The 14781-nt window shown below is 44.6% G+C and overlaps 1 protein-coding gene across 1 annotated transcript; it reads right to left on the reverse strand.

Moving 5' to 3' along the window:
* Positions 1 to 3801: 3801 nt before the first annotated feature.
* Positions 3802 to 12805, reverse strand: LOC102932593 (keratin, type I cytoskeletal 19). The gene is made up of 8 exons (XM_007061985.4): positions 12272 to 12805; positions 9711 to 9793; positions 7981 to 8137; positions 7542 to 7703; positions 7289 to 7414; positions 6908 to 7128; positions 5669 to 5697; positions 3802 to 4114 (listed from the first exon to the last, which is right to left on the reverse strand). Coding segments are annotated over exons 1-7 (1176 nt in total). The 5' UTR covers positions 12698 to 12805; the 3' UTR covers positions 3802 to 4114; positions 5669 to 5696.
* Positions 12806 to 14781: the final 1976 nt, after the last annotated feature.

The raw sequence follows: 14781 nt of genomic DNA on the forward strand, positions 1-14781 counted from the left end.
CAATTTGATATGAAACATTTCTTAGCAAGTGAGTCAGCAACTTTGAAGGAGAGATACAGAAGCCTCTTTGTGTTTGATGCGTTACAGACTTCTCCCGCTGCTCCCACAGGCAGATGTAAAATATAAAGGTATACTGTTTTAGAACAAGCTTCATCTCTACCAAAGCTAATGCTTTTATTGATAACCTGCAATACTCCCAGCTCTTCTGATTCTGTGCTCACCTCCAGCTCTGCCAAGGCACCTCAATGCAACTTCTGTTCCTGTCTTAGTTTCCCTCTCACTACCCTGCCTTTGTCAATGCACCTCCATCCTGATCTGCATGGGTAGGATTCTGTGGTGGGGATAAGAGGTATTTTAATTATTTTTCCCCTTTGGTTATTTTTCAGTCAGACAGCTTTCTAATGTGAATTTACCAGATTCCAACAAATTAAGCATGGATAGGCTGTGTCAGTACTTGGAAAGAAATCTCCAAGGAATACCCAGGGTTTTGCAGGAAATGGTGTTGGCAATTCCCATGAATCATTACCAAATGAATGCACCAGTATGGTGTTCGCCCCCATGATTAAAAGGGTTTGCTCACACTTTGTGGATGAGATTCATGGTCTTGGGATACTTCTGGATACCCAGATGCTCTTGCAATCTGAGGTACTGCATTAGCCAGATGTGCCTTTTCTTGTTTGTGCTTGGCACAGAGAATGCAGCTGTTCTCTCTAATGTGGAAGTTGTCACAGTGCTCCATGTCTTTGCCACCTACAGATTAGAATTACTGCCACGCTACACTTGAGGACCATTCTGAAACTAACATTGATGCAAAATACTTTGGTTTGTTTACTTATCAGTGCTAATTACAGGGCATGTGTTACATCAATACTGCAGAGGTTGAACTGGCCTCCTGGTCACTTCCCAATACAATTAAAAGTGCTGATAATGACCTTTAAATCTCTGCATACTTTGGGACCTGAGAGCTCTCCTTTCTCACCATGTCCTACTACAAAGTTGAGATCTGCATCTGTGGTTTTATTCAGAGTCCTTATTAGAGGTAAGTGTCAGTACTGGTGGCAGATTGTTTTAAATAGTGATCCCTCAACTATGGAATTCACTTCCCACTTTGCTCTAACAAACCGCAAATGTATCCATTTTCAGGGCACATCTAAATCTATGTGTTTGCTTGAGCTTTTGTCTGCATGGGTAAGATGGGGTGTATTTTTATTTAGAGCTATATATGAGGTTGAGTTAATAGGTTTTGGCTGACATTGGTCAACTGATCGTAAGGTTTTTAATGGTTTCAGAGTGGTAGCCGTGTTAGTCTGTATCAGCAAAAACAACAAGGAGTACTTGTGGCACCTTAGAGACTAACAAATTTATTTGGGTTTTTAATAAAATTATTATTGTTGTTCTTGTTATTTATCTAACATTTACATTGTACTAGAACCCAGGTGCTGTACAACCACATAACAAGTGACCGTGTCTGCCTCAAATGGTCTCTGCACATGTGACTGAAAAGAAGGTGATTGGCACATTTTAAAAAATAAGCAAACGGGAAACTTAGAAAAAGCATTCTTCACTTTCTTGCCAAAACCGTTGGATACTGTTGCTCTGTGCTGTTAACCAGCTGATACATATCTGTAATTAATTAAATTAACTCTGTATATAATATTTTCAGCACTCTGTTAAGTTTGTAAAATGCTCTGGGAAACTTCAAAATGAAAGCAGAATATAATGTACAATATTACTTCCTAGTAGATTTATATCTTTATTTTACTTCAGTTACCATTAAAAATGCATAATTTCAATGTTTTTTAAAAAAAGCCTCTTTTAGAGATGAGATTAAGAACACCAAATTCATTTCACAACCAACTGAGTCTCTTTTTAGAGATTTGAAGATAGGTCTCACTCTCCAGCTGTGGAAAAGCTAGTTTGCTAACATCCTGTTTGTCTAATTGTAACTTCTAAACTGCGTACCTTCCCTAGCTGGCTTCAGTCTTCTGCAGCATGGCTAGAAACAGTTTTCAGAAAAATGTACATAAAAGTGCTATTAATTGCAAGAGGGTTACCTGCTCTTACTCCTCTGCTAAGCTCTGCTTGGACTGTGACTCAAGCCCTGGACAAGAGAGCAGGGGCTACTCGGGCTACCCCCACCATGAGCAAGTGGGCAGGGAGGAGGTGGGGAGGGAGAGGAGCGGAGCCCTGGCTTACTTGCTGTCCAGAGTATCTGGGTGGGTGCTCAGAGAAGAATTCTTTGTTTCATAAAAAATTGAGAAATAATGTACTCCTTCCCCAGAGTAAGTGGAAGGAGGGGAAACATTGTTACCCTCTGAGACACAATTTGCAATTTGGTCTGTTCCTAGGGGATACAGCTATGCATTGCCCCTTACTCAGGGCCGATTGTAAGACAACTATCTAGCCCTCAGTGACTAATCAATAACATGGCCATTATGATACTTGGAGGTGTGGATGTCTTTTGCTACAGGTAGGCTATTACTGTGGGTATTTTGCATGTTGAGCTGCCTTTTAACATGAAGCCTATAAGGATGCCACTGGTTTATGTCCCAACCCCGGTCACAACATACAGTTTCCAAAGCAATGGCTGGGAATGAAATTTGATACTCGGGGGACTGAACAATTCAGTTAAACATCATCAGTGCCTCAACTATGATAAATCTTCAAGAGACTGGAATGAAAATTGTTCCCTTTGAATCTTAAAGACATCAGCTCTTCTGCTACTTTTAACTACTTTGTTTTGTTTTTTAAGTTATTGTTTTTTTCTGTGAATCTATAACGCTGGTTAATTCCTGCCTTTTAGGGGGTCTGGGTGAAGGAAATGCAGGAATGCAGAGGGTTAACATTGGGGAAGATTGCAGAAATCTGACTTAATTCCATGTGGGTCACTGACTGAAATTTCTCAGATCTCTGTATCCTGTTGCACTCATAATACTTTAGCAGTGAAAAACTTTATGGGATGGAATAGCCTTAAAAACTAAAGCTAGATCCCAGTTTAAAAGCTCCAAAATTCTAGACTACAAAGCAAGCTTGATTAGAACATATCATGGCTTATATTGGTTGCTATTTGCAGAAATCAGTGAGCCCTAATAATCTCAATAAGGCTACCACATCACTATTTGATGGTTGCTAATGTTGTAGAACAACGAAGTATCAGTGCCAACTCAGCAAGCATACAGTATAGCAAATAATGAACCAGTCTTGTGCTCCTGTCTGGGAAGCTGGAAAGCTTTGCAGTCAGGCATGGGAGACTACTATCATTCACTATAATTGACTTTGGCTCTGATCTTGCAAGATATTAGCACTGTCTCTAATGTGCTGAGTCTGCTCAATTCCTGTTGAAGTCAATGGAAGCTGAGGGTGCTCATATCTTGCAGAAGATGCTCAGTATGTTGTAGGATAGGGTCAGGCCTTTTACATTGGCACAGTTATGTTGTTGTAAGTATTCAGAGACCAAAGGTTTGTTGCGATTGGATGTGGATTGGGTATGCATTTGCCACTTAACGGGGTATGGAGTAGAGGTTTATCTTTTAGTTTGAGGATAAATGTGTTCAAATATATATTGCATGAAAAAACCTTACATAACTTTCCATCTTGAGGGATCCTATAAGTTTCTATTGGATCTCACTCCATTTTGAGATGCTTTATTCTTCCACCCATGAACACTGGTTCCCACTCAGCATGTTTTTACCAAGAGTACTTTGGAATTCATGAATAGTCCTTTTCAGTTGGCCGCAGCCATTGCTATTCATAATAATATCTGTTTGGTATATCACAATAACCAGACAGAAGTGATGTTTGCATAAATCAGATGATTTTATTAGACAGTAGAAACAGCAAAAATAGTAGTAAAAGAGAACTGGAAATGCAAGAACAGCTAACCCAGTTCATAAATGTATCACTAATAAATGGCCTATTCTACCTTGAACATTGTGTGGTCTAGAATTTCTTATAAGTGAATATCTCAAAGCACTACTGTCTGTTTGTGATGGCACCCTTCGGTACTGATTCCTGGTTGTCTAGTGCTTTTATTCTTGGAGAGTAAGATAGTCTGAGTCTCTTCAGTAGTTCTTTCCATCAGCCACCTTGTCTCTTTTGCTGCTGCTTTGAGAGCCTGCAGTAAATAAGGAGGTAAAGAACAATGATTATTCTAGCATGTTACACATGTGAAAACAGCTTCAGCAGGTGGAGAGAAAAGTTTAGCTCCAACCTCAACTCTCAATCCTCCCTCTCAGAACTTTTCTTTGAAATAACATTAAAGTAGAAGCCTGTGTCACTTCTACAGTATTTTGCAAGATACTGCGGACCCAAGAACATTCACAGCAAATTCTCCTTAAATGTGTGCATAATAGTTCTGAACTGCTCAGTCTTGAATTTCTTCATAGTTCTCTCACCCATAGGAATGACTATGTGATTGGCTGTTTATATAGCCATTTATTGTGCTATAGTCTTAGATACTTTTCCCCGCCTTTAGTATCTTGCTGTGACTATATAAAGATCCCTAGCAAGGAGCTGTAATCTGTTAAAAATTTCTAACTAGACTGAATGGCATTCTTTGTTTGAATTCTATCAATGACAGGGAGCAATGTAGGGTTGCCAACTTTCTGATTGCAGAAAACCAAACACCCTTGCCCTGCCCCCTGCCATGCCCCTTCCCTGAGACCCCACCCCTGCCCCGCCCCTTCTCTGAGGCCCCCCTCCCCACTCACTCCATTGCCCCTCCCTCCGTCACTCACTCTCCCCCACCCTCATTCACTCGCTCATTTTCACTGGGCTGGGGCAGGGGTTTGGGGTGGTGGAGAGGGTGGGGGTTCCAGCTGGAGTTGCAGGCTCTGTGGTGGGGCCAGAAATGAGGGATTTGGGGTGTAGGAGGGGGCTCCGGGCTGGGGTGTGGGGCTGAGGGGTTCAGAGTGTGGGAGGGGGCTCTGGGCTGGGGCAGGGGGTTGGAGTGCAGGAGGGGTGAGGGCTCTGGCTGGGGGTGCGGGCACTGGGATGAGGCTGGGGATGAGGGTGGGGCAGGGGCATGGCAGGGGTGTTCGGTTTTGTGCTATTAGAAAGTTGGCAACCCTAGAGGTGGTGTGGGGTGCAGGCTCTAGGAGGGAGTTTGGATGCAGGAGGGGGCTCAAGGCTGGGGCAGGGGGTTGGGGTGTGGGAGGGGGTGCGGGCTATAGGCAACACTTACCTCAAGCTGCTCCCTGAAGTGGCCAGCATGTCCCTGTGGCCCCTACGCACAGGGGTGGCCAGGGAAACTTTGCGTGCAGCCCTTGCCTGCAGGTGCCGCCCCCGCAGCTCCCATTGGCCAATGGTTCCAGGCCAATGGGAACTGCGGAGCTGGCTCTCAGGGCAGGGGCAGGGCACGGAGCCTCCTTGGCCGCTCCTGTGCCTAGGGGCCACAGGGATGGTGGTGGACGATTCTGGGAGCCACACAGAACCAGGGCTGGCAAGGAGTCTGCCTTAGTCCTGCTGCACCGCTGACCGGACCTTTAACGGCCTGGTCAGCAATACTGATTGGAGCTGCCAGGGTCCCTTTTCGACTGGGCGTTCTGGTTGAAGACCGGATGCGTGGCATAGACAGCAAGATGGATACCAGTCATCAACAGATTCTTCTTTTATTAAAATAAAAATACTCTGCCTTTTATAGGTTCCCATAAAGAAAGAGAATCCTTACCAGCAGTTCCATAAAGGGTCCAAAACATCCTGTGGCACAAAGAGAAAATAATTATAGCAAAGAACGATAACAAATATCAAGCGCTGGATGAGAGGAAGATATGAAAAAGTAAAGTCTCTCTATCAGGCGCCCTTTTCAGCATCAGGAAAGAAAGGGTTAGCTCCTTGCTGGCTCCTGTACTGACTCTTCTGCTCCTTCGCTCAGGGAAGAGGAAACTATAGAAGATGTATCAGAAAAGGACAGAAGTGGCAAAGAGGATTCTGAAACTAAGGAAATAAATTAAATATGAGAAATTTAAGAATCTGTCCAACCCCAAATGGTTTTTCATGTTCCAGAATATGAGGAGTGTTTTCCCTTTGGTGCCACACATGAACTGAGAAAAAGCTATGGCACCAAGTCTGGGGTGAAGTTATACTGCTGTTTGAAATTAGCTATATAACTGAGTCTGCATTCAAATCCCTCCTCAAGATTCACTTCTACCATGATGCCTACAAGAAAAGAACCAGCTGTGGATATTTGGAGATAATCTATTTGTTTTATAAAACAACACTAACAACATTGTGTTATTAAGACATTGTGTAACTAATAATCACCTTGATTACTTTAGTTATATGTTCTACTTTTTTCCTCTACCCTTTGTCTGTTTGTCATTTAGTTTTGAAACTCTTTGGGGCAGAGACTGTGCCTTCTTTTATTTTTAGAAAGCAACTAGCACAGTGTAGGCATTACTGGAAACAATAAATTAACTAGTAATAATTAATAAATTATAAAAATAATAATTAATGTAGATCAGTGGTTCTCAAACTTTTGTACTGGTGACCCCTTTTACATAGCACGCCTTTGCGTGTGACCCCCCCCCCTTATAAATTAAAAACACTTTTTATATATTTAACACCATTATAAATGCTGGAGGCAAAGCAGGGTTTGGGGGTGGAGGCTGACAGCTCGCGACCCCCCCATGGAATAACCTTGTGACCCCCTGAGGTGTCCCCACCCCCAGTCTGAGAACCCCTGATGTAGATATATATGATGCAAAATAATAATTCCCATCTGCACAACATAGGTAGGATCACTGACATTTGCAGATTTGTCATGTATCCTGCAAACATCGTTCACTGGACATTTTAGAGTCTCCAAGTGTATTTTAAATTGAATGTACTGTGGTGCAGAGTTACCACAGGAATATCATGATAGTCTAACAACCCTCAGATGTCTTTTGCAGTGAGTATAGTTACATACTAGGAGTCATGGCCTTCCAGCAGCTGGCGGTAAGTGGCAATCTCCTGCTCCAGCCGGGTCTTGATGTCCATGAGTATCTTGTAGTCACTATTCTGCCGCTCCATATCAGCTCGAAGGTCGGTCAGCTGTGCCTCGATGTTTCCAATCAGGTGCTGGATCTGTGCCAGCTGGGCACCATAGCGATTCTCAGTGTCTGCCAAGGTGCCTTCCAAGGCAGCTTTCTGAGAATAAAGAAGTTGGAAGAAAAATAATTCAAAGTCTGTCACCAAATACAGGATTGTTCTTCAGAAAGGAAACACCCTCGATTAGGGGTCACTTATCACTATACCTGTCCTAGCACAGATTTGTAAAGTGCAAATCTTGGGAGAAATTGCCACATACCATGCTAAGCTGGGACTGAAGTTCTATCTCCAGGCCTTGGAGGGTGCGTCTCAGATCTGTGATTTCAGTCTTGCTGGTCTGCAGCTGTTCAGTATTGATGGCTACTTCTTGGTTCAGCTCTTCAATCTGAAGTGGAGAAAACATTTGAAAAATGGAGTGCAGTTTTCTGAAGATCATGAAAGGCTGTAGGAGCCCTTTCCTACAAGAGGTTTGAAGTTATTTTCTTCTGTATTGTATTGTTTTATTTTTTTACCTTGCTGTTGAACCAAGTTTCAGCATCCTTCCTGTTCTTCTCAGCCATGACTTCATACTGGTCTCTCATGTCAGCCAGGATCTTGGTCAGATCAATACCTGGAGCAGAGTCAACCTCAACACTGACTTGCCCTCCTGTTTGACCACCCAGGGCTTTCATTTCCTACAGTAACATTGCAGAGAAAGACACAAGAAGACACAAGCATGAGTTAAAGACACTACTGTTCTCTCTTGAGTTCACCCACTCTCCTCAAGGGCTAACCTCTGATTGACCATTCTCAAATATTTGCAGGTGGGAGGCTTTATTTACCCAATCTATAAAGAGGCTTTTTATATTCTACTAGAAAGCCCAGCATAACTGAGAAATTCCAGATTCCCTCCTACATATCAGTCATCTTTTTCCTACTGCTATTTTCACATGTATGCTTTGGGTTTTATACCTCCTCATGGTTCTTCTTTAGGTAAGCCAGCTCCTCCTTCAGGCTTTCTATCTGGATCTCCAGGTCAGTTCTGGCTAGGGTCAGCTCATCCAGGACTCTCTTCAGGCCATTGATGTCAGCCTCAACACTCATGCGCAGGGCCTGCTCTGTTTCATACCTTCAAAAAAAGCAGACAAAAGCAGAACAAAACCAAGAGTTATTTAAATCTAGAACAAGGGGCATATAGTATTTATTACCATTTGACTTTGACTTTAGTTTTCTTCATCATATAAAAAAGCCCTATATTTGTAATAATGAATCTATCCCAATATTTTGCACATAGGTTTATATGAGCAGTATAACTTACGTGACATGTACTGCACGAGTCGAATTTAATGTGTGGAATTTAATGATATTACTTTAACAGAGCAAGACGCTGTGCAGGAAGGTGTTGTGTGATCTTCCCGCTACACTCTATAAATTTACATTGTAGGATGCTATACTACAATTTTTCTCACCCTTATATGGCTCTGCAGAATCGTTCTCGGCACCCTCGTTATTGTGGCCGTTATTAACTTTGCTGAATTGTGTCATGATCTTTATAGAAGGTCTGCTAACATAGAGGAGGAGGTCCACTCAACCCATTACGGTTGGTTGATTAAGCCAGGTACATTGTGAAACCCATATTATATACTGGCTATATCCATTTTCAGACCATATTTTTATTGTCTAGTTTTAATGCATGGCTCAAGTGACATTCCTTTTGCTTTTTCAAATGATAATGACATGAATATCTGCCTGCCTTTCAGTTAGGGTTGCCGGCTTTCTAATCACACAAAACCAAACACGCCAGCTCCGCCCCTTCTCCGAGGCCCCACCCCCATTTGCTCCATCCCCCCTCCCTTTATCACTTGATCTCCCCCACCATCACTCACTTTTACTGGGCTTGGGCAGGGGATTGAGGTGCAGGAGGGGGGTGACGGCTCCATCTGGGGGTGTGGGCTCTGGGTGGGGCTGGGGATGAGGGGTTTGGGGTGTGGGGGTATGGGTTCTGGGCTGGGGGTGTGGGCTCTGAGTGGGGCCAGAAATTAGGGGTTCAGGGTGTGGGAGAGGGCTCTGGGCTGGGGCAGGGGGCTGGGGTATGGGGAGTTGGGGTGAGGGCTCCGGCTGCAGGTGTGGGCTGTGGGGTGGGGCCGGGGATGAAGGGTTTGGGGTGCAGGAGGGTGCGGGGCAGGATGTTGGGGAGGTGCGGATTCCAGGAGGGAGTTTGGGTGTGAGAGGGGACTCCAGGCTGGGGCAGAGGGCTCGGGGTGCAGGGTCCCCGCGGCACTTATCACGGCTCCCAAGAATCAGCTGCCAGGTCCCTGCAGCCCCTAAATGCATGGGTGGCCAGGGAGGCTCCAAGCGCTGCCCTCAGGCCTGCAGGCATCACCCCTGCAGCTCCCATTGGTCACAGTTCCTGGCCAATGGGAGCTGCAGAGCCGGCCCTTGGGGCGGGAACAGCATGTGGAGCCTTCCTGGCCATCCATGAGCCTAGGTGGCCGCTTCTGGGAGATGCGGGGAGCTAGGGCAGGCAGGGAGCCTGCCTTAGCCCCGGGCCCCTGCTGTGCCACCGACTGGACTTTTAATGGCCCAGTTGCAGTGCTGACCAGAACCACCAGGGTCCCTTTTTGACCGGGCGTTCCAGTCAAAAATCAGATGCCTGACAACCTGACTGTCAGTATCTCCTTGCCTTAGAAGAATGTACTCACTTGGTTTTGAAGTCATCAGCAGCCAGCCTGGCATTATCAATTTGCAGAACAATCTTGGAGTTGTCAATGGTGGCAGCAAGAATCTGGAAAAAGCCAAGTGGCACAGAGTGAATCACAGTCTGGGCTGAAATAACCGTATGCCTCCATTCATTACAATCCGGGATAAAAGACATAACAAATTCTGGTGAAATTCTAATGAAACTGTGCGGGGCCTTAAAGTTGAGTAACTGACATTTCAGGCTCTTTTGTTTTAGTCCTAAAGTAGGCCTGTCTCTCTTTGATCAAGGGCAGTAGGGTCTTCAGTTAACATACTGGACAAAATTAATCTCTGACGTAACTTCACTCAAGGCTGTGGAGCTACATCAGGAATGGATTTGCCCCTTTCTTTGTGTGACCTGCCATTAAGGATCTACCCATCAGCTTCTGAGATGTAGCATGTAGATCAGGAAATGACTCCTTCTCTGGGCAGGCTCACTGAATTCCACTGACTGAATTCCTACCACCATATTAAAGAACCACAAGGAGACAGAGGTGCTGAGCAAAGGAAGTCTGCTGAGTCTTTCTGGCCAGAAATTCTGCTCAGGAGGCTTTTATCTGTGTTAGCCCTGACCAGAGATTTGGGGGTTCATATTACTTTTATATAAATAAAAACAAATTATGCCTTTGTATATAACTCTGTAATGGAATACAATATAATAATATATGACAATTCTATATCACATTTGTATAGAGTCTGAATGTATTTTATCTCCTAGCCTAATCATACAACAGGTTCCCCAGCTCCAGAATGCTGAGTGATTCCTGTAACACACCATGAACAGCCACACAGAGAGTTTTGTTTACTTAAAACTTCTTCCCTGTGTACCTTACCTGACAAATTTACTTTTATGAGCCACCTTATGTGGAGCCAGGAAAGAATTTCCCCCCAGGTCAGATTGGTGGGGACCTTGGCGGGGTTTCACCTTTCTCTGCAGTGTGTGGATGCAGGTCACTTGCCAGGATTATCTGGATATATCTCACTTCATCATTTCCCTGCTATTGCAGGGCCTTGGGCATTGGTCTCTCCAGTTCTCTGCCTGTAGCACACAATAGTCTGGTCTCTTGTGGGCTGTAATACTTTGCTCTAATTTCGATGGTTGAGTTTAGTGTGTGGATTTTGGGTGGGGTTGGTGGCCTGTGGTTTACGGAAGGTCAGACTAGATGATCTGGTAGTCTCTTGTGGCCTAAAATTCTATGACTATCAGAAATCAATAGGTCATCTGGAAAACGCAGTGGGAGCTGCTCACTCTCATGAGTTGGGAATAAAGAGCAAGAGCCCAGGAGATTTCAAATGAGGGAATCTAATTCCAGCTCTTCTTTTTCGGAGGTTCATTTCTGAAATCAGTACAGTGTGAGCGAGGTAAGCCCAAGGGAAAGGAAACTGTGTGGGTGGGGTCATGAACCACACTAAGATCTGAAAAATAAGCTTTAGGTTTTCTCATGAGGCTGTGTTTACATAGTTCAGTCAGCAATCATGTATGTCTTCTAAGGTGTGTACCACCCTTAAACAAACTTATTGTGCACTAATGGATTTGCTGAGGCACAATAAATCCTGTATTTATACACAATTTGTATGCACTTAATTTAGTTAATGTTGGCTGTTTCTTTTTTCTTTAAGAAACATATTTAAACACTTTCTTCTTCAAAGTTCAAGTTCAGAAGGTGAAATAAAAAAGGTTTAAAAAATCTCAGTTTCATGTGGTAAAATTCTGAAGTGCTTCAGTTCACATTTGCAAACCCCTGTATTTGATCAGTTCTTATTTTACCTGTTAATATCAACTCAGACATTAGTCATCTTCTCTGACAACTGCTAAAGCAGTGGACATACTGGCTGTCCAGAGGCTTAAACAAAAGTGTCTGATTGGTAGATGACGGCAGAGATAGACAGATACCTGCAGTAGTCTGACAAGATTTAAAACTGAATGGGTGACTGTTTTTTGGGATGCCAAATTCATTCCAAAACCAAATTGATACGACTCTCATTGACTACAGTAGCAGTTGCATCCACTTCCAAGGCTAAATTTGGTACAGTAATTGTGCAGAATTAATTGAGAAAAATGTAACGACTTTACTACTGTTTTCAGGGGCATCGAGTATTTGTGGGATTCTGGGAGTTAGTGGGGCCCTCAAATCATTTCACCATTGACAATTAAAGGTGTCACTTGTGCACATTTTCTTAGCTAACAGTTTTATAACAGATACATTTCATACTGGGCATTGTCATTGTCCATCCCTTCTGATTCACTACATACTCATATCACCCTTCTACTCTCCCATAATCCACCATTTCTTTTGGCTGGTTTTCTATTGAGGCTTTTCTTTTCATTTCTTATTAAATTTCAGAATTGAGGCTGAATTTGTCTTTCATTGTTAGTGGACACCACATAATAAAACAGTTATAATTATTTACAGATAATAACATTTTCCTTCCATCTGCTAATAATAGTCACATGATATAAATGCTGTTTTAACAAACATTTGGGTCTATCCTTAGATGCTTTTTAACAAACTTTAACACCTACCTTGTCTCGAAGATCTTCAATAGTCTTGTAATATGGGCTGTAATCAGAGGCTGGCCCTGGTCCTTGTCTCTGGTACCAGTCTCGGATTTTAATTTCTAGCTCAGAATTTGCCTCCTCTAGAGCACGTACTTTGTCCAGGTAGGATGCCAGGCGGTCATTCAGGTTCTGCATAGTTGTCTTTTCATTTCCAGAAAGGAGGCCATCACCACCACCAAAGCCACCGTACAAACTACCACCATATCCACCCCCAAGGCCACCTCCTACCCCAGAAGAGACAAACCGAGCAGTAGAGACAGAAATACCCCTGTCACCAAATCCTCCATGTATACTTGAAGCCCTGAAGGAACCAACAGCCCGACCGCCTGAGGAACCACTAATATTACCTAACCCAGAAGAAGTTATTTGCTTCAAGCTGTAAGTGGACATGGTGAGTAGATAGCAAGGATTGAACTCTAAGCACCAGTTCACACAGTTTGTGCTCTTGAAGCAGGAGTGAAAGATTCTTTCTCCCACCTGGCGTCTTTTATGCCTGTGACAATGGGAGTTGTCCATAGAACATGATATGTAAGCCCTGTGGAATTCACCAGCCGTAAGCCTTTTGCCAACACTGAAATTCTTCTTATTGGTCAGTCGATATAAAGTGGGCTGTGTTTCTTTGCCAAATACTTTCAGACATACCAGATTTCTTTTTTTTCTCCCTTCTCTTCCTCTTCAGACAAAAGGTGTGATTCATAGTATGTGGCTCTCTGCTCAAAGAGACATTTGTGACTCTAGAATTATAATTTACTTATACTGAAACAAAAGACCCTTAAGCACACACCCCTTCTGCACTGTACAGTGCCTCCATTGTGAAGACTTTCTTTAGGTAATTTCAAAAGAAGGTTTATAACACACAGTAATGCAGCGAGTAGCTGTTAGGCTGTTAATAGAGCCTTGTATAGAGGGAACCCAGATGACAAACAGCACTGTGAGGAGAGACCTTTGGAAAAATAAATTCCCAACTTACCCCAACTTTTTTCATTACTTCTCCCATAAAATTCTTCTTTCAAAAGAAAAATTTCTCAAACACTGGTTCTTTGCTCTCAGTTCCTTCTAGGAGTACAGCAGGACAAAGGGTTTGATGGTAGAAATTACATGAAAATATCTGTTTCTTTTCATAATATGACAGTCTCTTTCAGTGGGCCATGGTTTGATTTTTTTCCCTAGCCCTAATTCATAGAATCGTAAGACTGGAAGAGGCCTCAAGAGGTCTCTAGTCCAGTCCCCCGCACTCATGGCAGGAAGTCAGTATTATCTAGAACCATCCTTGACAGGTGTTTGTCAACCTGCTCTTAAAAATCTCCAATGATGGAGATTCTACAACAGAGGTGGTCAAACTATGGCCTGTGGGCCACCTCTGGCCCGCGGGACCATCCTGCCCGGCCCCTGAGCTCCCAGCTGGGGAGGCTAGCCCCCGGCCCCTCTCCCTCTGTCCCCCCTCCCTTGCAGTGATGCCGCCGCACGGGCAGCGGTGGCTGCGAGCTCCTGCCACTCTGAGTGGCATGGTAGGGGGCGGCGGCAGGCTGCACGCACGCGGCTGTGGGGGGGTTGGGTGGGGGGTCCCGGGGGCAGTCAGGGGACAGGGAGTAGCTGGATGGGGCTGAGGTTCTGGGGCAGTCAGGGGTCGGGGAACAGCGGGGGTTGGATAGGGCATGGGAGTCCCGGGGGGCCTGTCGGGGGGGGGGGGGGGGGATGGATAGGGGTTGGGGGGGCAGTCAGGGGACAGGGAGCGGGGGGGGGGTGGATAGGGGGTGGGATCCGGGAGGGCGGTTTGGGGTGGGGGGTCCTGGGAGGGGGCAGTCAGGGGCAAGGAGCAGGGGGAGTTGGATGGGTCAGGGACTCTGAGGCAGGCAGTCAGGGGTGGGAAGTGGGAGGGGGTGCATAGGGGGCAGGGGCCAGGCTGTTTGAGGGGCACAGCCTTCCCTACCCAGCCCTCCATACTGTTTCGCACCCTTATGTGGCCCTCGGGCCAAAAAGTTTGCCACCCCTGTTCTACAATCTCCCTAGGCAATTTATTCCAATGCTTAATCACCCTGAGAGTTAGGAAGTTTTTCCTAATGTTTTTCAGATAATCCTTTAACCTTTACTGTCACAGCATTTCTGTGGTGAGCAGCACAGTGACAGGTGCATGATTATAAACTGGTCCTTTCACTTAGCAAAGGGTATGACGACCACTGAAAGCAGGGGAATAGGAGCAGGTGGAGCAGAATCCCTTACTCCTGTAGTCTCTGACATTAATGAATGTGTAAAAATCCTTTATTATCCAAGATGAAATTGGCCAGAAAAGTCTTGCTGTTGGTGCTTCTGACTTATCTACAGGCACCCCTTACAGCTGGGCCTGTGTTTGTCCTTTGTTTGCTTCTCTTTCTTCAGTTGCTTCCCCTCAGCCCCGTCAAGAAATGTTACTTATAGAATGGCAGGAGCAATGCAGCCCACCAGCATTTTGCATTGCTGTGGAACAATCCCATTAG

This window comes from Chelonia mydas, chromosome 27 (genome assembly GCF_015237465.2).
Source record: "Chelonia mydas isolate rCheMyd1 chromosome 27, rCheMyd1.pri.v2, whole genome shotgun sequence".
NCBI classification, from domain to species: domain Eukaryota; kingdom Metazoa; phylum Chordata; order Testudines; family Cheloniidae; genus Chelonia; species Chelonia mydas.

What these genes read in the sequence shown, in the direction of transcription:
- LOC102932593 (XM_007061985.4), bottom strand. Translation starts at nt 12,697, where the DNA reads ATGTCCACTTACAGCTTGAAGCAAATAACTTCTTCTGGGTTAGGTAAT. An exon ending in TTGAAGATCTTCGAGACAAG is followed by an intron (nt 9,794 to 12,271) that starts GTAGGTGTTAAA and finishes GGCTTTTTCCAG; the next exon opens with ATTCTTGCTGCCACCATTGA. An exon ending in AAACTTGGTTCAACAGCAAG is followed by an intron (nt 7,415 to 7,541) that starts GTAAAAAAATAA and finishes TCTCCACTTCAG; the next exon opens with ATTGAAGAGCTGAACCAAGA.